The sequence below is a fragment of the Podarcis tiliguerta genome (assembly GCF_965153285.1).
Source record: "Podarcis tiliguerta genome assembly, chromosome: 9".
Lineage (NCBI taxonomy): Eukaryota > Metazoa > Chordata > Lepidosauria > Squamata > Lacertidae > Podarcis > Podarcis tiliguerta.
Window position 1 is genome coordinate 70,542,116 of NC_139542.1, and position 25,871 is coordinate 70,567,986.

General features: G+C 48.1%; 2 protein-coding genes across 2 annotated transcripts in view; both read right to left on the reverse strand.

The window, feature by feature from the left end:
- Nucleotides 1–11,614, reverse strand: part of SEMA7A (semaphorin 7A (JohnMiltonHagen blood group)) — a 50,770-nt gene extending 39,156 nt beyond the window's left edge. The window contains exon 1 of the mRNA XM_083398893.1: nucleotides 11,409–11,614. Coding sequence (XP_083255019.1) covers nucleotides 11,409–11,541 — 133 coding nt within the window. The 5' untranslated portion in view covers nucleotides 11,542–11,614. The remainder of the gene's footprint in view (nucleotides 1–11,408) is intronic.
- Nucleotides 1–25,871, reverse strand: part of LOC310657815 (uncharacterized protein) — a 437,520-nt gene that overhangs the window by 224,790 nt on the left and 186,859 nt on the right. The window lies entirely within an intron of this gene.

Genomic DNA, 25,871 nt, shown 5'->3' on the forward strand with positions numbered 1-25,871 from the left:
CCAGGTATTCTGCAGCTGTGATTTCTGACATGCAGGGGGCTGGACTAAGTGATTCCTGGGGGTCCCTCCCAATTCAGCAACTTATGATACTGTGATAAAGCATTGTCTTTTTACAAATACTCCCTTTCCAAAAAAAAAAAAAAGGCTCCAAAAAAACAAAAGGATCTCTCACAAAAGGCTCCCTGGCCTGCAGATGTAAATCTGGGGTGGGAAGTCAGATAGCATCATGTCCGGAGCAGGAGATAACCCTGCGGGGGGGGGGGGGACGTCCCAAGGTCAGAGGGCCAGAAACAGACTGCAGACAAAGACTGGCACGGCTTCTGTGGGAACATGGGACACGGAGGATGTAGGTTGGTCCTTTTGTTTCTCACAGCCGCATGTCCTTAGCCCATGGAGAGCTGTGTCCAAACAGCTAATTATTCACAGGGCTCAAGTCACCGCCCTCCATTAGCCAAGATCTCCATTGCTCTTCCAACAGGCAAAAGCAGACAGTAAAAAGAAATTAAGGGTGGAAGACTCTAAATGCAGACCTACTGGGGTATTAAAAGGTAAAGGACCTCTGGGGTTGCGGTGCTCATCTCGCTTTATCGGCTGAGGGAGCCGGTGTTTGTCTGCAGACAGTTTTTCCGGGTCATGTGGCCAGCATGGCTAAGCCACTTCTGGCAAAACCAGAGCAGCAGTGATACCTTTGTTTAAAAACTGAAACGGCTTACAATTACATGTAATTAAGCTGTTATTTAGTACTTCTGTATGGGTGGTACTGTTGAACCTTAATTGTTGCTTTTGCATATTTCAGAGAAAACAATTTAGAAATACTTCTAGGAATATGTCTAGGGTCTTGTAGGCAGGCTGAGGGTTCCTGGGAATGGGCTGCTGTTTCCTCAGTGAACCACCAATTTCTTGGGTCTGTGGCCTTCGGGCCACATCCATGACATGGGATTTTGTGTCTGGAATTGAGCTAGCCTGACCTCAGAGCCCTAGAGAGCAAAAGTGGAAAGAACTGGAAGAGAACTTGGGCAAATTCGCCCAGTTCAGATGTACTGGCTTCTAGCCTACTGTTTGAAGCTGCTTGCTTGCTTTTCCCCCCTGAATGGACAAGACTGTGGCTGCTAGTCCCATCAGAGCTACGAGAGAGTCTCCCCGCTGCTCTGACAACTGCACACCCATCCCCACCAAAATGGCCCCAATCTCATGGTCTGTGAAGGGGGCTGCAAAACACCTTTGGTATCTATAACTATACATTTAAACAAGGAGTCTGCAACCAAAAAAATGCCACAATGAGAGGATGCTATGAGCTGAACTATGTACCCCTATCCTGGAATATTCATCTTGCTGGCTCAGAGCCTGATGGGAGTTGGAGTCCTCTCACCATGGCTGTAGAGCAGGCATGGCCAAACTTGGCCCTCCAGATGTTTTGGGACTACAACTCCCATTATCCCTAGCTAAGAGGACCAGTGGTCAGGGCTGCTGGGAATTGTAGTCCCGAAACACCTGGAGGGCCAAGTTGGGCCATGCCTGCATAAAGCGATATTAGTGAGGTGCCATGTTTGCAGTTTAGTTAAGGAGCACATCTTCTGAAACACAGGGCTGCAGCTTTAACAGTTGGATAGAAAAGGGACTTTCAGCCTAACCAGTAACACCTGACGAAACTGCACCTCCCATGCAATTGCCAGAGGTGAGAAAGGCCTCTCTGGCTACCCTATTTCAGAAGCTGCCTCAAGGATTAGTGTACAAAGGGCACTTCTAGATGGTTACTAATTCCGATGTGGGTTTTAATCACATCCTGACAAAGCCCGGTTGCACAACTAAAGTTGATTGAGTGCTCTGGAGCAGCAAACCTTTTGCCACTGCCCTACCCCAAATACATTTTGTGATAAGGTGAGTTGAAAGAGGGTCCACTGGAAAGCATGGAGTAATGTGTAATCAGTGCCAATAAATCATTGACCAAGGCTAACCTCCACACACACACACACACACACAAACAAACAAATCAGGGTGAGTGATCAGTAAGCAAGGTTTCCCTAGGGGAGGAGTTACAGGGCAGAACTCAGAGGCTCTAGGGTCATCTAGACCAACCCCGTCTAATGCAGGGTGCCAAGAGCTGCACATGTCTCAATAGACTATATTATGGCAGGGCCACAGCTCAGTACGAGAGCCTCTGGCCTCGTGCAGAAAGTCTCCAGCTCAATCCCCGGTGTCTCCGCATCAGGCTAGGAGAGACACCCTGCTCCCCGCTGCCTGAAACCCTGGAGCCTAAAAACAGTTATAGTCCCTATTACAACAGGGCTTTTAAAACTGTGGCATAATGATAAAAGGACAAAGTCAAAAGTAAGCAGCACGGGACGCAAGAGGAAGTTCAGTCCGTCTGCTGGGAGGCCAAAATAGATAGATCTGCACACACATTTACAGCAGATGAGTCAGCGACTGTCTGTGGGCATATTTATTTTGAACCTCAAAACCATGGTGGAAACAACAAGGCTGCAAGCAGATCAGCTCACAGCTTTCCTGAACTTTGGGCTACTGGCCTAATCCACAGCTAACCAAACATGCTAGCTACCTCCTCACCCCACGGAGGAGAGAGCAGGGAGAAAGAGGGTTGGACTTCCAGAAGCTACTAGTGTGTTTGGCACCTCCAATATCTGAGGCAGTCTACCCCTGAACACTGGTTGCTGGGAATCACAAGGGGGGAGAGCTGCTATTGCACTCAAGTCCTGCTTTAAAGAACAAGATGCTGGGTTGGAGAGACCTTTGCTCTGGTCCAGCAGGGCTCATTTATGCGCTCCATTGCCTAGAGTAGCATGCCTAGGAAGCAGGAACATGGAACCTCAATCAGGAGCATGCTGCAAATCTGGAGTGAGTCTCTCCACCATTTCCCCATCCCAAGCCGCCCTCCCCCGGCTGCTATTTGCCCCTGGATTTGCCATTTATTGCAAACAGCAGCTTGGGATTTGGGGTGGTGAGGTGGGACTGGTTACTTTTTATGGGAAAACATTGCAGTGTCTCAATGCAAACTGATTGCATGCCACCGACTTTGTGGGCCTGCTTTCCCTTCACAACAAAAGTGGTGTGCTACTGAAAAGTGGAGGAGGAGGAGGAGATGACGACCACACTAAACATGGTTTTCCAACTTTGTGTGTATTAAACCCTCCTGGAAAATGCTCTTATCTTGGAACAAATCCTGATTTGGCAAAGTTATTAACACAGGGCAAGCTAAAAACCTGAGAGGGGAAGGATCGGAATTTGAAATCAAGCACATAGGGTATAAACAAACAAACAGGATGAAAGAGCAGCCTTTGTAATGAGCTGGTCTCTTAGATGCGGCTTTGGAATTGTATGCATAGGCTTACTTCAGAGGAGTAACTGGGGCATTAAAATGAAAATCTCAAATGGGTGGCAGATTGCTCAAGATGGAGCAACGAAGAACGGATCAAGGCCATGCGCTGCATTATGTAAATGTATGTAAGATGCTCAGCACTAAGGTCTAGGCTACATACACACCAATAGAGGAAGCCATGGCTAATTTTTAACCGGCTCACTAAATGCAGAAGTTCAGATTATAGTGGGATCGCCCAAGAATAGAATTGCTAAATGTGTGGCAGTTTCAGAAATTGCAGAGGAAGTTATGCTGAAACAGACACTGTTAATCGTCAGGCTGTAGCCATGTGCTTAAAATTTCCTTACTGTCTAATATTTCCGGAAGAAGTTTTGTTATTGCTGCACTGTCTTAATGTTTGGGGCAACTCTTTGCCGAAGTTCAAGGAGGTTAAAAACCCTTGAGGAGGGTGCAGATCAGGGCTGGTGTGGTGTGTGCCGGAAGAGGAGAGAACCCCAAGCTGTTTTGGGGGGGGCTCCATTTTGGGCCCCTTATTGATCAACTGCAATTTTATCAATCTTAATGTGGAACATGCCTTATGCAGAGTCAGACACTTGGGTCCATCCAGCTCAGTGTTCTCCACACAGACTGGCAGCTCCAACATTTCTTTCTTTTTTTTAAATAATATTTTATTAAGATTTTCACAAAAAGAAAAAAGAAAAAAGATAACAATACAAAAAATAAAAAGCAATTAAAAACAATTCAATCTTTCATAACATATCTTGCATTTGCTTGTTTCTCGGACCTCCCCACACCTCCCCTCTTTGTATTCCAATTCAATTTATATATTCAGCAAATCCTTTCCCTCTTTACCTTTATCTTAGTCTTGATCTTAATATATTGTAACTTTGAATTTTCACCTGTTAACATTCCATTTTTGCATATTCTTTCATAACATTATTGCTAAAAACCCCTTAACCTCAATCCAACATCATTCTAACATTCACTAATTTTGCAATATTTCTGTAAGTAATCTTTAAATTTCTTCCAATCTTCTTCCACCAGCATTCTTCCCTGGTCTCAGGGCAGCTCCAAAGTTTCAAGCCAGGAGAGGCCTATGTGAGGATGACATGGAGGACTGACCCTGCTCTAGCACTGCGCTACAGCCCTTCCCCAGTCATCCAAAACAACATTGGCTAAAGTGTGGCATTTTTCCAGAAGGAGAGGTCAGCAATGAGGCAACACCCTGCAAGGCAGCAATGAGGTCAGTCTGTCTCCCAGAAGGGAGGGAGGGCTGCGGTCATCCTGGGAGGGCATCCTGCCACACAGGCACACTCCCCACAGCAGCAGAAGGATATGAAATAATTGGTTGAATTGAGGGTCAGAGCTGTGCAGGACTCCAAAGCCAGCAAGGCTCAGGGAAGGGGCCCTAGTTCAGCACCTGCTTGCACAGAGAAGGTCCTGGGTTCAGCCGCCAACATCCTGCCAGCCAGTGTACACAAGTGGTTCCCAAACTTTGGGGTGCCATTGCCACCTTGGCTCCACGTGCTCGTCCCCACTCAGGAAATTGGTTTGCCCAACCCACCAAGGAAGATAATAACACAAGAAAATTCAAAACTGTAAGAATCAATGCCACATTGACTCAAAATCCAATTACAGTGGTGCCTCGCAAGACGAAAAGAATCCGTTCCATGAGTCTCTTCGTCTAGCGGTTTCGAAGCAAGCCCATTAGCGGATTAGCGCTATTAGCGGTTTAGCGGCTATTAGCGGCTATTAAAGGCTTAAGGGATTAGCAGATTAGCTGCTAAAAGGCTATTAGCAGCTTAGTGCCTTAGAAAAAGGGGGTGGGGAGCGAAAAAAAACCCCCAGGAATCGCAAGACATTTTCGTCTTGCGAAGCAAGCCCATAGCAAATTCGTCCTGCGAAGCACCTCCAAAATGGAAAACCCTTTCGTCTAGCGGGTTTTCCGTCTTGCGAGGCATTCGTCTTGCGGGGCACCACTATAAAGTGATTTAGTTTAGTTAATTCAACAAAATGGATAAGCTTGATCCATCAATACCTTCTCTGCAAAGTTTAATAGTCATTTACAACTCCAGCAACCCCGGCAGGCAATCCCACTGCCCCCCAAGGGAAACTACCACCAACTTTGGGAGCCCCTGGTGTAGACAATACTCACCTAGATGACCCATTAGCCTTACTCAGGAGAAGGCACCTTCCCTGCTTCTTTGCTTCAGAAATGTCGCCAGGCACTTTCAAACCTGCCTTCATCCTCTGAGGCCCTTTTTCATGTCCAGAGGGTGGCAACATGAGAACAGGCCTTTTCTGTGGTGGCTCCCCCTTTGTGGAATGCTCCTCCTAGGGAGCCTCAGCTGGTGCCTTCATTACATATCTTTAAAAAGGTAAAGGGGCCCCTGACCATTAGGTCCAGTCGTGGCCAACTCTGGGGTTGCAGTGCTCATCTTGCTTTATTGGCCGAGGGAGCCGGCGTCCAGCTTCCGGGTCATGTGGCCAGCATGATTAAGCCGCTTCTGGAGAACCAGAGCAGCGCACGGAAACGCCTTTTACCTTCCCACCGGAGCGGTTCCTATTTATCTACTTGCGCTGGCGTGCTTTCGAACTGCTAGGTGGGCAGGAGCTGGGACCGAGCAATGGGAGCTCACCCCGTCGTGGGGATTCGAACCGCTGACCTTCTGATCGGCAAGTCCTAGGCTCTGTGGTTTAACCCACAGCGCCACCCACGTCCCTTACATACCGTATCTTTAGGCACCAGGCAAAAACATTCCTCTTCTCCCAGGCCTTTTAAATGTGTCTGTGGGAAGGAGTTGTTTGGTTTGTTTAATTATGTATTTTGTGTTCTCATTTTGTATGTTTATGTTGTGAACCACCCCATAATCTTCAGTTGAATGGCAGTATACAAATTTTAACAACAACACCTCTCACGTTGAATCTTATTACATCTTAATCCTGACAGGTAGGTCCTTCAGAGGCTTCCGAGCCCCAGTCATGAGTCAGGCTCAGCTTCTCAGGGTTATGCAATTCCTGGCATGCCTTGCAAGCTTATCAGATACTACTTTAACAGCTCTGGCTTTCAAGGCCTGCAGCACACAGCATTACAAAACCCATTGTCTTAAGCTTTTCTGGTTTTGCTGTTCAGTATCCTGGCAGATTACAAACCTCATTGACTGCCAAATCCTTTCATCATTCTGGATCAGTGATGCAAGGGATCACCACCTCACTGTGCAGGTTTTAATAAGGGGGGACAACCACTCACTGATCACTTAAAGCCTCGCTGCAATAGTTCATGCACTGGTTACTTCAAAACTGGATTACTGTGGAAGTGCTGTGTTCGCCCTCTGCGCCACACATCCCGGGCGCCATGAATGCCTGCTCTGCCACTACTCCAGCCTGGTCAATTGTGAATAAGCAATCAACATGCTTGGAAGGACCTATCTCCAGTGGCCCACTGCTGCCTCCTTGGTAATCCCACTGCCCCCCAGGGGGAACACTGCCTACTCTGGGACCCAATGTGCCACATCCTTGGTCTCAAATGAAAAAGGACCCCTGACAGTTAAGTCCAGTCGCAGACGACTCTGGGGTTGCGGCGCTCATCTTGCTCTGCAGGCCGAGGGAGCCGGCGTTTGTCTGCAGACAGTTTTTCCAGGTCATGTGGCCAGCATGGCTAAGCCGCTTCTGGCGAAACCAGAGCAGCGCACGGAAACACCATTTACCTTCCCGCTGAAGTGGTACCTATTTATCTACTTGCACTTTTGGGTGTGCTTGCAAACTGCTAGGTTGGCAGGAGCAGGGACTGAGCAAGGGGAGCTCACCCCATCATGGGGATTCGAACCGGCCAATCTTCTGATCAGCAAGCCCAAGAGGCTCAGTGGTTTAGACCACAGCGCCACCCGCATCCCTTTGGTCTCAAATAGGTTTCTCCAATTCCAAAAAGCTTCCTGCTCTTCCCAGAGAGAGAGAGAGCGAACTGTAGAGTCAGAAGGGACCATCTAGTCCAACCCCCTACAAAGTCATGGCAGGAGAGCTTTCTGCACACAGAAGTAGTTCTGTTTCAAGAGAAATAGAGAGGAAAAGGTGCTTTTCCAGGTCAGCTCTCTGGTCTTTCACTTCTCTTTTCTCAGAAGCAAGAGCCATGAAGTCAAACGCTTCTCTGGGCCTCTCTGTAAAATGCAAATGCTAACATGCAAATGCCAACCAAAGTGATATCACTGTAAAATGCAAATGCCAACCAAATTGGTATCATGGCTGATGGAAGCATCCTTTGAGGTTGGACCGCAACATATACAGCAACAGGTGGGGGGGGCTACATGTGGGTCAGTGGGGGCTCTGCTCCTACAGCACCATCAGGCGGGCCCCAAACACAGCAGGGCCGGCTCCCCACGTTTTGAAAACAAGTCAAGGAATACGCCTGCGCAGCTAAAGAACCCCTTCCAGAAAGAGCTGCTGCTCAGTGGCAGAGCAGCTGCTTGGCATGCAGAAGGCACACCACCCAGCATCTGCAGGTAGGGCTGGGAAAGCCCCTTGCCTGAAACCTGGGGAGTCACAAGGAGGAGAGGGCTAGTCATGGCTGCTGCCCACAACAGCTGGAGGCAGCCGGTGTCTCCAGCACCAATCACGCGGGGAAGCTAGTGCCCATACGCATGCACACACGCTATTTCCGGCGCACTTCCAGGTCGGAGGAGCACCGGAAATAGCTTCTGCACATGTGCACGGGCCTCCTCCAACCTGGATGTGCACCGGAAATAATGCTTGCACATGAGCAAATAAAGCTTGCGCATGCGCACAAGCTATTTCCGGCGCACTTCCAGGTCGGAGGAGCACTGGAAATAGCTTGTGCGCATGTGCAGGGGCCTCCTCCGACCTGGATGTGCACCGGAAATAATGCTTGCGCATGAACAAATAAAGCTTGCGCATGCGCTCAAGCTATTTCCGGTGCTCCTCCGACCCGGAAGAGGTCAGCCGCGCAGCACAGCGCAGGTAAGAGCGGGTGGCGGCAGTGGGCGGTGCCACGAGCCGGATAAATGAATCCCTCGGGCCTTATGTGGCCCATGGGCCTTAGTTTGGGGACCCCTGCAACCCATTTTCTATGCTATGGATCCCCAAATTATAGGTCCCAGACCAGGTCTTCTGTCACCCCCTTAAAACAAGGTGGGACACTTTTTTAAAAATGAAACAACTCCTCTCATTGATATAGCTCAGAAAGATCATCTCTCCAAAACCCTGTTAATGTCCTTTGGATATACCAGCGAAAGGGCCAGAGAGTCACCTACTTATCTCCTCTGATATAGGGCAGAGATCATCATTCCTCCACAGAGCCACCCCCACAATCCAGAGGTTATGTGACATGTATCATTAGCGTGGCAGGGCCTACACTTTAGAACTCCTCGCCTACTGATATGAAGCAGGTGCCTTCCCTGTATAAATTGTGTAACATAAATAAAACACTGACTGTCTACTGCAGAGTGAGAGTCTACGTGCAAAAACTGCAAGGAAGCCAACATTCTCCCCCACTTCTCATTCCTAAGCAACCCAACAGTGGAAAAAAACAGTCCTGCTTCTCCATCTTCGAAGCTGACTCCGAAACTACAACTAATCCAGATCGCAGCAGCTAGAACTGGTAACCTGGAGCGGCCGCCAGGACGATATAACACCGGTCCTAAAGGATCTACGTCAGCTCCCAGTATGTTTCCGAGCACAATTCAAAGTGTTGGTACTGGCCTTCAGTATACCCTCTGAGGGGCTTCTGCCGGTTCCCTCACTGCGACAAGCGAAGTTACAATAGAACCAGGCAGAGGGCCTTCTCGGTAGTGGCACCCTCCCTTCAGATGTCAAAGAAATGAACAATTGTATGACTTTCCATAGACATCTGAAGGCAGCCCTGTTTGGGGAATTCTGTTGGAAGCCACCTAGAGTGGCTGGGGCACAAGTAATAAATTCTTTATTCTTAATGTATTACAGGGGGGAGGGGAGAGAGAGAGAGAGAGAGAGAGGAGCTAAAACCTTGGAGAGACCCAGGTTCAAATCCCTACTGATCCATGAAGCCCACTGGGTCTGATCCTGAGCTGCTCTCTGCCTGTCAGCCCACCCTGCCTGTCACACAGTTGTTGTTGAGGATGGGGTCTGCCACCGTGAGCTCCTTGGAGGAAAAAAAGGCAGTATAGAAATGCAATACAGCAGGCATGTCCAACAGGTGGGTCGTGGTCTGCCGGTAGATCACTGGACACCTACAGTAGATCACTGGACGCCTGTGGTAGATCTCTTCACCACCACCACCAGAAAAAGCTTTGGCTCCCCTAAAAAAAGCTCACAACTTTTGCCTGTCAATAAATAACCATGGGTAGATCACAGCCAGTATTTTTATAGAGTGAGTAGATCACAGTCTCTTGGGAGTTGGACGTGCCTGCAATACACTAATGATGGAGCCTCATTGGTTACCCCCAAGGAGTCTCTGGAAGCGTTTGAATCATTTCACAAGCAATAGGCAGAAGGCAAGAAAGGCCAGTTGAATCCCTGCTCAGCTATGAAATTCACAGGGTAGCCATAGCTCAGTCAGCGTCTCCTACCTCACAGGGTTGTCGAGAGAATAACGGGAGAGGAGGGAAATTACATGCCAGGCACTCGGAGCTCCTTGGCAGGAGGAGGGCATAAATATGCCAGAAAGAAAAATCCTTCCCCGATCTTTATTTAGGCTAGTATTCTCTTCCCAGAGCAGATAAGGCAGCCAAGGAGGTTCGCACAAGACCATTAAGTGAGTTCTTGGCACAGAAAAGACTCAGGCTGAACACTTTGTGTCCCGCAGTGCAGACTCTCCCTCTTGTGAGGTGAAAGCAGAGGGTGAATACTCGGCTGGCCCCAGTGGCGTAGCGTGGGGGGTGCAGGGGGGGGCTGGCTGCACCGGGCACAATATCTGGGGGTTAGGGTTAGGGGGCGCAAATCCACGGGTTAGGGGGCGCAAATTACTTGCCTTCCCCGGGTGCTGACAACCCACGCTACGCCACTGGCTGGCCCAGGGCTGTCCAGCGGGTCTCACACACGGGAGAGATTTGAACCCAATTCTCTTGCTCTTAGGCAAAGACTAGGCCAAACTGTGCCGTTTGCTCAGATCCAGATTGCACTGTGTTCAGTGGGGATTACTCCCGGGTAAGTGTGGGCACACGGTCCCATATCAATTAGAACTGCATATTGCTGAAAGTAACTTATGCATGCAGATAATTGCTTTGCAAAGATGTATTAGGCAAAACAACATACTGTACAAAGAAATGTGCATTTTAGGAGAAACACAGACTAAAATGCTGACAAATTTTCAAGAGTTCCTTTTCTTGAAAAATATATTAAAAGAACACTAATGTGGAGAACTAAAATTAAGACTGCAAAATCAAGATACCAAAATGGACGGATTCAGTCATCCCTACCAGGGAGTAAACCCACTGAAAGCAGTGCAGTTACTTCTGAGTAAATACACAGAGACTTTCTTCCCTAATGTACCCATACAATCATATGCACGCCTGCTCAGAGGCAAGTCCCACTGAATTCAATGAGGCTTACTCCCAGGTAAGCACACAGGGAATTACAGCCTTTGGGGTGGGGAAACTGACTTAAGTTCACAAAGCTCACAAACTTAACTGCAAGAGTGCCAGCTGCACAAGAGTAGGCACCACTGAACGCTGCAGAGGTCATGTCAAAGCAGGCACCCTTAAGAACTAAAAATTGAACCTTCCTTTTCTCTGTACAGTAATTCTATTGAAGGAAATGCAGTGAAACACGCTAAGCAATTTTTATTGATCGACTGGTTGCACTTCTATCTCACCTTTCCGACCACGAAGCTCAAGGCAATGTGTATATAGTTCTAATCCCCACACAACCACAACCACCCTGCGAGGTAGGCGAGGCTGAACGGCCTCCAAGGTCATTGAGCGCGGGGTGCGGCGGGATCTGAACCCGCGCCTCTCCCCGGTCCGCGTCCAGCGCTCTCCCCACTATACCCCACTGCCGCGCGCCCCTTCCCCAAATACCCGATCCCCCGCAAAGCGAGCCGCCGGCGCCTAAAGGAGGAGCGGATCCTCTCCGGTGCTCCGCTTACCCAGCGCCGGCGAGACGATCCTGGGCCCGGCCGGCCGCGAAACGACGGCGGAGGGAAGCAGCAGCAGCAGCAGCAGGCGGCTGGCCCACCGGGCGAGGCGAGAGGCAACGCGGCGGCGCTGCTCGGCTCCCATCTGAGCCCCCGAGAAAAACGAGCCTCCGCGCGGAGCATCGCGGCCGGCAGAAGTACCTGCGCGGGGAGGGGCGGGGCTAGCCGAGGGGCGGGGCGGGGGAAGGAACGGCTGGCGCGCGCAGCACGGGATCCCCTCGCTCCCTTCGCCTGCGGAACTCGCGGCTGCGGGGTTTGCATCCCACAACAGCCCTGCGAGGGGGCGAGGCGGAGATGATGATGATGATGCGGCTGCTGCTGCTGATAATTTATTTATATTTATACCCCGCCCATTTGGCTGGGCTTCCCCCGCAGTGGCGTAGCGTGGGGGGTGCAGGGGGGGGCCGGCTGCACCGGGCGCAACATCTGGGGGTTAGGGTTAGGGGGCGCAAATCCACAGGTTAGGGGGCGCAAATCCACGGGCTAGGGGGCGCAAATTACTTGCCTTGCCCCGGGTGCTGATAACCCACGCTACGCCACTGTTCCCCAGCCACCCTGGGCGGCTTCCCAAAACAATATTAAAATACTGTAATACATCAAACATTAAAAGCTTCCCTAAACAGGCCTGCCTTCAGATGTCTTCTAAAAGTTGTATAATTCATTATTTCCTTGACATCTGGTGGGAGGGTGTTCTACAGGGTGGGTGCCACTACCGAGAAGGCCCTCTGTCTGGTTCCCTGTAACTTGGCTTCTCGCAGGGAGGGAACCGCCAGAAGGCCCTCGGCGCTGGACCTCAGTGTCTGGGCAGAACGATGGGGGTGGAGACACTCCTTCAGATAGGTGCCCGCCGCAGCCCACAGAGGATTTGGGCTCAGATGCAGTGTGGTCTAGGGGCTAGAGTGTCAGGCGAGCCCAGACTTCATTAAATTGTCGCCATTGGACTCCAAAGAGTTTTCTTGTGAAAAGCAACCTTGGAGCCTCGCGTGGATCGGGACCAGGATTGTCACACCGGCACTGGCTAATCACAATTCTTACGAAAACCGTCCTGAGACCTTTCGGTATAGGGCGGTATAGAAATTAAGTAAGTAAATAAGTAAGTGTGTGCCAGTGTGGTGTGGTGGTTAGTGTCAGAGTAGGACCTGGGAGACCAGGGTTCGAATCCCCGCTTGTTCACGAAGCACACTGGATGACCCTAACCCAGTCACTACTACTTTCAGCCTAGCCTACCTCACAGGGTTGTTGTGTAGATTTAATGAGAAGGAGAACCACATACTCCACCTTGAGCTCCTTGGAAGAAAGGCACGATAGAAATGCAATAAATAAGGAACATGAGACTTTGCTGATGATTCTGGTCTAGGAGCAGTGGCGTAGCGTGGGGGGTGCAGGGGGGGCGGCCGCACCGGGCGCAACATCTGGGGGTTAGGGTTAGGGGGCGCAAATCCATGGGTTAGGGGGCGCAAATCACTTGCCTTGCCCCGGGTGCTGACAACCCACGCTACGCCACTGTCTAGGATAAATCATTTTATGGCCAGCAGGTGGCGGTCATGTGTCCTTGCCACGCTATTAAAAGCCAAGAATTATCAAAGGTGCAAAATCCTTTGAGTGGAGGGGAGAGACTCCATCAGGCAAGGCCTCTTTCCACCTGCCTTGCCCCACCCTCTAGTCTCTGCTTCTCAATTTGCATTGTATTATTTTATGTACTGTGGCTTGCCTCTGTTTTATTGGTTATAGTTTAGAAATTATTTATTGTAACTGTTGAGTGGATTTCTGTTTAACTTTTGTATGTTATTATTGGTTAATACTTTTCTAATGATTGTTGAATGTTACTTTTTTGATGTAGGTTGCCTATTTTAAAGTTTTATTATCAATTTTTGTATTGCATTAGGTTGCTATAAGATGTACATTTTTTGTTTCTTCAGCTTGTAAACCGCCTTGACTACTGTAAGATAGAAAGATGGTATACAAATAAAAAAATGATGATGAAATGATGAATCCACCTTTGGACAGAAATCCACCAGACAGGCATTTCTTTGGCTGAGGACACACTGTACCTTTAAGACGCTTTTGAAACACATTTCCCCCTCAAATAATTCTGGGCAGTGCAGTTTGTTCAGGGTTGCTGGGACTTGCAGCTGTTGGGGTAGGAGGCGTGGGGGAAACTACAGTACACAGAATTCTTTGAGGGACCGAATGTGCTTTCCGTGTATTGTGCGTAGGCAGCTGTGGTGCCTACCTATGATGCAACAGGCACTTCACTGTTTGTTCCTGGTGGGTGTGATAGGAATTTTGTGGTCTTAGATATATGATAATGTTCATAACCGCACGTACATAGATCAGCACAGGAAGACCAACCTGGAACCATTTTGATTCCTAAACTGACCAAATGGTTTCTCTGCAAGGTCAAACTGGAAAAGTCTCCCCATTGTCTCTTTCCTCACAAATCCTGTCTTAAGGACACATTTAAGATATGAATAGGGTGTGAGCCTGTGACCTGGCCCAGGAAATAAGTATTTTACCACTACAAAAGAATGGCCAGGCTCCCAAGGCAATCCAATCAAGTAACTTGCCAGACAGGAGATAAACTGTGACAGGAGAAAAACAACATGCAAATGTTCTGTTTTAGACAGCTTGTTTTTGTGAAGGTGTGATGTAGCTGAGGGGTGGTCTTAGGTTACACCCCTTCTGTGATGTATGCATGATGTTTCTGGGGGTGGTCCTGATTTACAGGGTGGCAACTTCAAAAGTCATTATAAGGCCTTGCACACTATTTTTCTGGGTCCTCCTCCTTTCCTGCGTGTGAGGGGAGCACCCTGTTGCAACAGATCAATAAAGATCAAGCTTACTAGCTGCTTTGCTTCTCAATATTCTCTGGTTGGCCTCTGTTATTTTCTCCTACCAATAGGGAACCTATGTAAGGACTCTATATGGGCTCTTGGATACCCCATAAGGGAAAAGGGCATATTTTTATTTACAACATGGGTGCTTTAAAAAGTCCCTTACTTTTTTGGCATGAGCTTTCCCAATACATGGAGGCCGGCTTTTAAGTGACCTCAGTACTCAAATGTGGACATGTAATCGTGCAGTTTGCTCTGCTACCTTTATCGTAAACCACTCTGAGATTCTGAATAAGCTTGTATTTTTAAATGAATGAATGAATAATTGCTGCAGTAGGGGCAAGCCTCTTGGAGACTACAGCTGGGGAGGATTGTCCCTCACACACCCCTAGCGGCAATTTCCTGGACCAGTGGTTCCTCATGTGGACAGTGGGATTACCTGGGGGAGAGCACTAAGAGGCAAAGGAGGGGGAAGCTGGAGGTGTAAATGAATCGGAAAACCTGGTATCACTGGATGAAGTTAATCAATGTTGTTGGAATTAATTAAATACAGTGGTACCTCTGGTTGCAAAAGGGATCCATTCCGGAGCCCCATTCGCAACCTGAGCAGAACGCAACCCGTGACTGCGCGGGTCGTGATTTGCAGTGGCGTAGCGTGGGGGGTGCAGGGGGGGCCGGCCGCACCAGGCGCAACATCTGGGGGGTAGGGTTAGGGGGCGCAAATCCACGGGTTAGGGGGCGCAAATTACTTGCCTTGCCCCGGGTGCTGACAACCCACGCTACGCCACTGGTGATTTGCCACTTCTGCGCATGCATGTGGTGTCCTGTGCATGTGCAAGCAGCGAAACCCGGAAGTAACCCGTTCTGTTACTTCCGGGTTGCCGCAGGACGCAACCTGAAAAGAATTAACCTGAAGCAAACGTAACAAGAGGTATGATTGTAGTTTTAATTGGATTTTGAATAAATGTGCAATTAGTTGTTACCCTGAGCTTATGCAACCAAGGGAGTGGGCCTCCCGAAAGCTTAGGAACCACTGTCCTAGAAGGTTCACATACATACACACACACACACACGAGAGAAAGCAGGTACACACACCGGTGGTGGCTGGTTGCCCTGGCCCTCATCAGTTTCTGCCTAAGGCTTTAATGCATCAGTCAAAGCAGTGCTTGGGTTTCACAGAACAGCAGGTGCAAGAGAGGCAGAGATGCCTGGCTAAGTACCAGCTAAGACATTGATCCAACAAACCACGAAGCCCCTGCAGCTTCCTTTTGAAGAGCTGGACCGGCAAAACTCTGAGTGCCTCAAGTGATCAGAATCCCAGGACTGGGCAAACAAATAGGCATTTGGGGCTGCAATTTTACGATCCCCGTGTGCTCCCCGCTCTCCGTTTTTTAAAATGTTTTCAGCACTTGGCTGGGAAAGTTCCTCTTAAATGCCATTCACAGCCCTGCCAGAAGGAAAAGGCCGGCAACTATAGGTAGGATTTCAGGGGAGGGGTGTTTTGTTGTGTGTGGTTTAACTTGTTTTTGACCCTAACCCTCTCCACAATATATCCTTTTAGGAAAGAACTCAGAAGGTTGTGAAGGGAGAGGGGAACGGTTAATCATTAATATTATCTACACATAGTAAATTCCGGCACTCTGCTAGGATGGTTACACAAGCTCAAACCCAAAAATGCAGTTATTTGCAAAGTCTAAATCAGACAGGTCAGGAGGCCGTTTCCTGTCTAACCAGCTATCTGAAACTGCTGATGTTAGTTACAGGTCAGAAGGTCGTTTCCTGCCTAGCCAAAAACTGCTGTCAACTAAAAACCACTAGCAAGATGTTTCCTGCTTTGCTTCTGCTTTAAGTAATGCAAGATAAGAAGAGATACGAAGGGAATGCTTAGCTAGCAAAAGAATACACGTGTACAAGGAGGTGGGAGGGGGTGCTTACTGAGCAGAGAAAATGCTTAACCAGCAGAAGAAGTGCTTAGCCATATAAGGAATAAGTTGGAAACTTGCCAGCTGATTGGGGAAGTTTTGGGGGGAGGTCTGGGAGGTGGGTAAATACTCTAAAGTATAAGAAGGCTTGCAGATGCGTATTGCTGCACAGTCAGATTTCAGAAACTATATTCTGCTGACTGTCTCTGTGCACAGATTTGCAATAAAACTCTTTTCTCCAAAGAAGAAACTTTCCTGGAATTTTTTTATTCTCTTCTCGGTCCTGGGGACGCGGGTAAGCAATTCTCTGGCAAAGTAAAGGGCATAAGCCTACAGCTTGGTGCATTGGCCGGGAATTGCCCCACCCCAAGGGGGCCGGGAAGAGCCAGGCTCGACCAGGTGAACAGCTTGGACCGGTGTTGGGGTTCCAGTGCACACCCTGCCTGTTCGTGGGGGGAGCCAGCCACACCGCTCCTGAGTGGAGACACCTGGTCGCGGGAGAAAGGAGACGGCCGAAGGGACGTGGGTGACTTCTGAAGTTAAGGTAAGCTCCGGGAAGTGGTATTGGAGCTTAGGAATAATGGGGCTTGATCACCCCCGGCTGGCCGTGGCAATAAGGTGCCGTCAGCTAGGAAGGGAAGGAAAGGGAAGGAAAGGGAAGGGGGAAACAGGGGAGGGGAGGTGTGTGTTGAGTGAAGATACTCCAGTGCATGTAGATGAGTGGATGAGAGGCTGGGGCTCAGAGCCATCGGCCAAGCGATGTGTGGTCCTTGAAGTGCGGTTCCCAGCAGCGCGAGCTCGTCTGGGCCACTGACAGGACGTGGAGATTGGAGTGTGTGTGATTGCTGGATTAGGTGCGGAGTATCTTATAAAATGGAGTCAGGCGGTAATAAATGCACCCCTTTGCAATGTTTTCTGAACAAATGGAAAGCCGCCACAAAGGATGATGATTGGGGTTTTAAATTGAAGAAAGAAAGATTAAGAACCCTTTGCAAAGTAGACTGGCCCACCCAAGGGACTGGATCGCCTTCCAAAGGAACCTTTGGTGAAAACCTAACAAACCCCTTATGGCAGAACATTATTAAAGTTCACCCTGACCAGGTGCCATATATTTCAACCTGGTAGACAAATGTTGACAAAAATCCCCCTTGGCTGAGAGCGTGCCACACAACCCCGCCTTTGAAGAGGACCCTGCAAAGATAATTAGGTTATTTGAAGGGATCTTTAAAACCTACAAGCCCACCTATGATGATATACAGCTTCTGCTAGATTCCCTCCTGACTACAGAGGAAGTCAGGAAGGTACACACAGGAGCTAGGGATTACTTGAGATCCCAGAACAGATAGGAGGTAGAGATAGAAAATATTTACCCCAGGAGGACTCCCAATTGGGACTATAATGACCCTGGTGGAATAAATGCTATGGAGACTTACCATAGAACAGTAATAGAGGGCATGAAGAGGGCGGCCAAGCGTCCTATCAATATGGCCAAAATTGCTGAAGTTGTGCAGCCGCCCGGCGTCTTCCTTGAAAGACTGAAAGAAGCATATAGGCCACAATGCCCCCCGGGGAATTAGTGATGGAAGCCCCGCTGAGGGAATATTGGTGCCTCATGATGGTACAAGAAGAGGAGGGGCCTATTCCCACCTGCATTTTAGAGCAAGTAAATCCAGCTGTATGGGCAGAAGATAATCCTCCAGGAATGGCTAAAAATGTACCGCCCGTAATTCTGAAACCCAAACCCTTTGCTAACCCCATAGCTGTACACAAATAGACCAGTATGTTCAGTCTCTCTCTCGAGTTTTCCTTCCCTCAATAGGTGGACCCAGGCTCGCACTCCCTGTGTTTTAGTCGAGCCCTGCACCACTTTGAACCTGGTGACGAAATGTGGGTGAAAGACTGGTCCCAGACTCCGCTTCAGCCCTGCTGGAAGGGACCTTACACCGTGTTACTTCCCACACCCACTGCCGTGAAGGTTGTAGGCATCACCCCTTGGGTCCACCATACTCGTGTGAAAAGGGCAATAACTGACTGGACAGTGATCCCCAATTCACAAGACCCCCTCCAGCTGACCATCTCCAGACGCCTGGCAGACGACCGCTCTGCTGATATCACACCGGAAGCTGATATCTCAACGCACAGCTGAAGAATTGGATGGGAGGGGCGCCCGCGGGCAGCGTCCCCAACTCCGTGCCAGGACTAACCCAGGAAGCTCACCAGGACATTTAATATTTCCATAGGGACTTTCTCTTTTCTTTTTGTTATCTGCTTTATGTCCCACAGCCCTGACCCCACTGAGCCATACCGCATTTATTGGCCTGATGGACTCTGCTACGACTGGTTCGTCTTACCGGTGGTAAGAGATGGTGTGCTCTATGGCTATTGGAAACTGGGATTTGATGAGATTACCGTCTTAAAACACCCCACTGCCCCGTTGTGGCTCCTCTCCCACACCACTGTCCGGCATGCGTGGATAGTGCTCATACGGGAAGTTGCAGAGACGCTCGAACTCTATCGAGTTCTGGACCGCTTTTGCTGTTGTGGGAGGGTAGTCAACTGTTATATGGGAGGTAGAGCACTGTACCAACCTCATTTGATAGACCAGGTCCTACTCTTAATGCAGGCGATAGATGGGACGGAACCTATCTTAATGCAAGTATTGCAGGGGTGGGAGCCTTAACCAGGTGTGCATTGAAATTGCTAAACAAGTGGTTCAATCCACCCATCAGGGTTAGCAGAAAAGTTGACCCACGTAGTGGGAGCATCAGCTCACCAGTGGACTCTCATCCTTGAGGCTCAACAGATAGTCGGGCACAAATATCAGTGAGCTCTTCAACAATGAGCACACCCCCTGAATATTGGTGGGAGGAACCATGGAAGGATTGGGGTTGGTGGATAGGGGTTATCTCAACCGCTCTTGTCATATGGATGTGTGTTTTCTTTTGCTGGCATGAGCGTCACCGATTTTGTGGGAGGGAACAACCAGCCCCCATCCCCTTGACCCTTCTGGTACTAGCCCTACTTGGGTTGGGTCTGGGAGATGACTCACATATACGGAAAACCGGCCGGTCAGAGCCCTATCATCAGATTTGGAGTAATAATACCTATGTTAGAGATATAGATCGTTTCTCTTCTATGCTTAATCTTTCTGAATGCTGGGTTTGTATGCATATCCCTCCACAATTTAAGAAGCCTGGCATACTACTGCATAGTATTCCAATAAATGAGTCATTTAGAATTAGTAATCTTATGTCAGATGGTCGCACCTATTCACCCCCAGTGTTTCTGTCACTCATGGAACAGGCACCTCGTTGTCTCCGTTTCAATCATAACAGCAGCAATTTTTTAGGTCACTATCCATATTGCAATTGGACTTATGAGTATATTAACGGATCCTCCTGCTTCCAAAAAGGTACTTCCATTTATGATGCTATGTGTGTCGATTTTTATACTTGGTTTACCTGGATGACGGCGCGCAGCAGATCTAACTGCCTGCTCCAGTCTGATTTGTGGTTGCTCTGCGGCACAAGAGCCTACAAAGAAATCCCCTCTGCCTTTTCTGGAACCTGTACTTTAGGAGTAGTCGTACCCCTGGTGTATAAGATGGATAAGCTCCCAACAGTCCGTCTGCGTAACAAAAGGGACGCGAAATCACCTATTAACCAGTATACCGGCACAGCCATCTCTAGGTCCCTTCTACCCCCTTTGGGTGTAGCCATGAATTACCGGGATCTGCATAGATTGGCAAACTGGACCGAGGCTTTGTTTAACTCCACCATCTCGGCCTTTAAAGCAATTAATAAGGAAATGTCAGAGATAAGGGAGGTAGTCCTTCAAAATCGTTACGCTTTGGATGTAGTCCTTGCCTCTAAGGGCGGAGTTTGTGCCTTAATTCATTCCCATTGCTGCATGTACATTTCAGACCAGTCAGCAAATATTTCAGCCACCATCAACCACATGGAAACAATGATAGCTGCAAACCCGCTGAAAGCCACAGGGAGTGATGCATGGGGTTGGATGTATTCCTGGCTCCCTGATGGCAGTTGGCTCAGGAATGTTATAGTATTATTAGCAGGACCGCTATTAATCCTTTTGCTTCTTTGCCTCTGTATCCCCTGCTTATTGCAATGCTTGCAGCAAATGATGCAAAGACTCCTGTCACGGAAGCTGGGACCCACAGTCATCGCTGTGATGAGGGAGTATAGGCCCATACCCCAGAACGAACCTAAGTATTAGGTTGTTCAGAAGAAGAGGAGGGAGTGAAGGGAGAGGGGAACGGTTAATCATTAATATTATCTACACATAGTAAATTCCGGCACTCTGCTAGGATGGTTACACAAGCTCAAACCCAAAAATGCAGTTATTTGCAAAGTCTAAATCAGACAGGTCAGGAGGCCGTTTCCTGTCTAACCAGCTATCTGAAACTGCTGATGTTAGTTACAGGTCAGAAGGTCGTTTCCTGCCTAGCCAAAAACTGCTGTCAACTAAAAACCACTAGCAAGATGTTTCCTGCTTTGCTTCTGCTTTAAGTAATGCAAGATAAGAAGAGATACGAAGGGAATGCTTAGCTAGCAAAAGAATACACGTGTACAAGGAGGTGGGAGGGGGTGCTTACTGAGCAGAGAAAATGCTTAACCAGCAGAAGAAGTGCTTAGCCATATAAGGAATAAGTTGGAAACTTGCCAGCTGATTGGGGAAGTTTTGGGGGGAGGTCTGGGAGGTGGGTAAATACTCTAAAGTATAAGAAGGCTTGCAGATGCGTATTGCTGCACAGTCAGATTTCAGAAACTATATTCTGCTGACTGTCTCTGTGCACAGATTTGCAATAAAACTCTTTTCTCCAAAGAAGAAACTTTCCTGGAATTTTTTTATTCTCTTCTCGGTCCTGGGGACGCGGGTAAGCAATTCTCTGGCAAAGTAAAGGGCATAAGCCTACAGTTGAACAGGAGAGAAAACCTCTCCCAGCAAAATAACATTTCCCATTTCCCATTCTGTGTTCCTGTCTCAAACTGCTGTTGTGTGATACAACAGGGCATCAGTAATTCACAAAAAATGTTAAACTTTGAGCTCACAATCGGAGGAAACTCGACCCATGAGAATGCTTTGGCAGACCAAGAGATTAAGGGGGAACGGAGCAGACAAAACAAAGCCCCCCCTTTCACGCGTTGGATTGCAACTGGAAAAGAATTAATGGCATCAAGCAACTAAATGGTTTGAAACTGTGGGAACAGGAAGCCTTGACCTGGGGTCTTTATGACACCCCCTCACACACACACACACGGTCTTGCAGCCTTACAGCATATTACAGGACTGGAGTGTTCCCAGAAGGTCACTATTTTCAGCTGGGATGTGCCGTATTTTTTGCTCTATAAGACACACCAGACCACAAGATGCACCTAGTTTTTGCAGGAGGAAAACAAGAAAACAAATATTCTGAATCTCAGAAACCAGAACAGCAAGAGGGATCGCTGTGCAGTGAAAGCAGCAATCCCTCTCGCTGTTCTGGCTTCTGGGATAGCTGCGCAGCCTGCATTCGCTCCATAAGACGCACACACATTTCCCTTACTTTTTAGGAGGGAAAAAGTGAGTCTTATAGAGCAAAAAAATACAGTAATCACCTACTGGCAAATTCAAGGCCCTACCAGACTTCTGTTTTATTGCAGGAAGGTCTGTCGATGTTGGGCTCTTTCAGTTTCTCATTTCCACATACCCCCCAAACTTAAATTCGTTCATTTTGCAGCGACTTGTTATTTTTAAAATCCATTTGAAAATTCATCAGCATTTTAGTGCAGATTTCTCCTAATCAGTACATTTTTATAGGCCAGTTTGATTAATGTACACATTTTTGTAAGCAATCTTCATAGAATAATGGAATCATAGAATTGTAAAGTTGGAAGGGACCCCAAGGACCATCTAGTCTAACCCCCTGCACTTCAGGAATCTCAACTAAAGCATCCACTGTTGAATGTTCTTCCTAATGTTTATTTGGAATCTCCTTTCTTATAACTTGAAGCCATTGGTTTGGGTCGTATCCTCCAGAGCAGAAGAAAACATCTTCCATGTGACAGCCCTTTAGATATTTGAAGATGGCTACCATATCTCCTCTAATCCTCTTCTTTTCCAGGCTAAACATGTTCAAGTCGCTCTCCCCGCAACTGTTACCTGCTCGTTTATACTCTTCTTTTGTGATTTCCCCTTTCTTCCATTTCTTATTTCCATTTCTTTTATTTCAAGAGAATTCTCTGTGTGTTTTACTTGCAGTTGCACTGTAACATGCAATGCTTTTGCAAAGTTTTTTGCAGAGTTTTTTGCTCAGATTCGGAAGGAGGTAGACTCCACTGTGGGAGCAGGGCCAGGGTGTGAGAGTGCTAGAGTCCTGTCTAGTCAACTTGCATTGGATCAATTTCAATCTGTTAACTCCGAGGATGTGGACAGGCTGCCTGGACGAGTGAAACCAACCACCTTTCTTCTTGATCCTTGCCCATCCTGGCTAATAAAAGCGAACTGGGGAGTGCTGGGCGATGGGCTCTGTGGGGTGCTGAATGCTTTCCTCTGTGAGGGAGCCTTCTCAGGCCAACTGAAAGAGGTGGTCATTAAACAGCTTCTTAAAAAAAACATCTTTAGACCCGGCCAATATGGCCAACTATCGCCCAGTCTCAAAGCAGATTGAGGCTGCATCCTGACAAGACAGAAATACTGTTCTTGGGAGACAGGGGGCAAGCTGGTGTGGAGGACTCCTTGGTCCTGAATGGGGTAACTGTGCCCCTGAAGGACCAGGTGTGCAACCTGGGAGTCATTCTGGACTCACAGCTGTCCATGGAGCACTGGTCAATTCTGTGTCCAGGGCAGCTGTCTACCAGCTGCACCTGGTACGCAGGATGAGACTCTCCCTGCCCGTGGACTGTCTGGCCAGAGTGGCACATGCTCTGGTTATCTCCCGCTTGGACTACTACAATGCGCTCTATGTGGGGCTACCTTTGAAGGTGACTTGGAAACTGCAATTAATCCAGAATGCAGCAGCTAGACTGTTGACTGGGAGTGGCCGCTGAGACTATATAACACCGGTCCTGAAAGATCTTCGTTGGCTCCCAGTACATTTCCAAGCACAATTCAAAGAGTCAGTGTTGACCTTTAAAGCCCTAAACGGCCTTGGTCCTGTATACCTGAAGGACCGTCTCCACCCCCATCATCCAGCCCGGACACCGAGGTCCAGCGCTGAGGGCCTTCTGGTGGTTCCCTCGCTGCAAGAAGTGAGGTTACAGGGAACCAGGCAGAGAGCCTTCTGGGTAGTGGCGCCTGCTCTGTGGATCACCCTCCCAGCAATAAGCAACTATTTTACTTTTAAAAGACAACTGTTTAGGGAAGTTTTTAATGTTTGATGCTGTTTTTAATATTTGGTTGGAAGCCGCCCAGAGTGGCCAGGGAAACCCAGCCAGATGGGCGGGGTATAAATAATAAATTATTATTATTATTATTATAACATGAGTTTTGTTGTTTTTAAGGCTGCATAAATGATCGTTCTTGTGTGCTTTGCTCATTGAAGATAAAGAGGGTGCCGTGCTCAATGACCAACACTTAACACAGACAGATGTTTTGCTCTGGGAGAGACGGCTTATTTTGAGAGCTGATGCCACAACATTTTGTTGGCACTGGCACAGCTGACAATCCCTGAGCCTTCAACAGAAAGCATTTATTTCCATTTCCACCCTTCCAGCGTGGACTCCTTGACCCTCTGTTGAGTGATGATCACCTGTTGTGGTTAATGGAAGAATGGATCATGCTTAATTTCTAAGAACTCCACAATGACCCATGGCATTGGGGGTGAATCCAGGAAGGAGGGGGCACAGGTCTCTCATCAGGTGGCAGGAAGTGACTTCCTGCTACCAGAATCTGTCCTCATGCTTCCCATACAGTGACAGATCCTGGCTCAGGAAGCAGTTTGGCTGGTCGTCTTCCAGAATTTCTACCCAAACTTGCTGAAACTGTAACACCCTTCATGGCTAGATCTCGCTAGAAGAACAGCAGGCCAAGGGGCTCATTTTTTACACTTAGAGCAACTAAACCAGCGCTGGAAATAATAAACATGTACAGCTTGGGCAGGGAGCGGGGGGGGGGGCAGAAGGACAGAACTTTTTTTATGTACGCTACAACAGCAGCAAGAATACTCATCGCACAACATTGGAAGACGCAAGATCTACCCACGCTGGAAGAATGGCAAATGAAGCTTATTGACTATATGGAACTTGCAGAAATGACTGGCAAAATCAGAGACCAGGGAGAAGAGACGGTGAAGGAAGACTGGAGGAAATTTAAAGACTATTTACAGAAGCACTATAAAATTATGAACGTTTGAGGATATCAGATTGAATGTAAAAGAATGTTATTATAAAAATGTTAATGATAAAGAAAGTATATTTTGTAAGACATAGGGAAAGGCAATGATTATTAAGACAATAACATTAATCTGAACTAAAGATACGCCAGAGGGAAAGAGTTTACTATCAGAATATAAGACCTAGAATACAGAGTGGGAAGGCATGGGGAAGTCGCAGACCTAAGTTAATGCTGAAAAACATAAAGACACAATATTTGTTTTTAATTCTTTTATTTTTATCTTTTTTTGTTTTTCTTTTTGTCTTTGTACAATGTATGTATTGCTTCTTTTTTCCTTTTTCTTTTTGATGTGTTTGTTGATTTGTATTTTTTGTTCATTGAATGTGGAAAAATAAAATATCATTTAAAAAACAAAACAAAACGTGTACAGCTTGGGCAGGGAGCGGGGGGGGGGGGGGCAGGGTGTGGAATCTGCAACCCAGGAACGACATCTTATGTATTTATTTCATAAAATGTATATGAATGTAAGAAACCTCAAAGCGGCATACAGCGTCCGGGTCATGTGGCCAGCATGACAAAGCCGCTTCTGGCGAACCAGAACAGCGCACGGAAACACTGTTTACCTTCCCGCCAGAGCGGTACCTATTTATCTACTAGCACTTTGATGTGCTTTCAAACTGCTAGGTTGGCAGGAGCAGGGACCAAGCAACGGGAGCTCACCCCATTGCGGGGATTCAAACCGCGGCCTTCTGATCGGCAAGCCCTAGGCTCTGTGGTTTAACCCACAGCGCCACCCGCGTCCCTACTCAAAGCGGTCTACAAGAAGCTAAAACAATAAAAGTAAGAAAAAATTACAACCATACTTTAAAACATACAAAATTTAAAATACAATAAAACAGGTTAAAATCACCTCAACTTCCTAAGCATCTGAACAGACTTGTCTAAAGAGGAATGTTTTTAAGCAGGAGCCAGTGCCAGTTCTATGGATTAAAGTGATCAAGCAGGAGCATGTGGGGTAAGGCCGTTTTGCAGGTAGACTGGTCCCAAGTTGTTATGGACTTCATATGCTAATGGTAACACCTTGAGCAGCTGGTAGCGAATCGGCAGCCAGTGTAGATCTCTGAGCGCAAGTGTGATATGCTGAAGAGGCCTCACTCCCATCCGCAATTGTCCTGCAGCCTCTCTAGCTAGTCTTTGAGGATTTCATCAGGCCACACCTTGCCCTGCTCCTGCCACCTATGCCACCCTTTGCACCCTTCTCGAGTGTTTTGCCCGGCTGGGATTCCTCCTCCTTGAACTCTGACAAATGGTTTTCTGCTCACCTG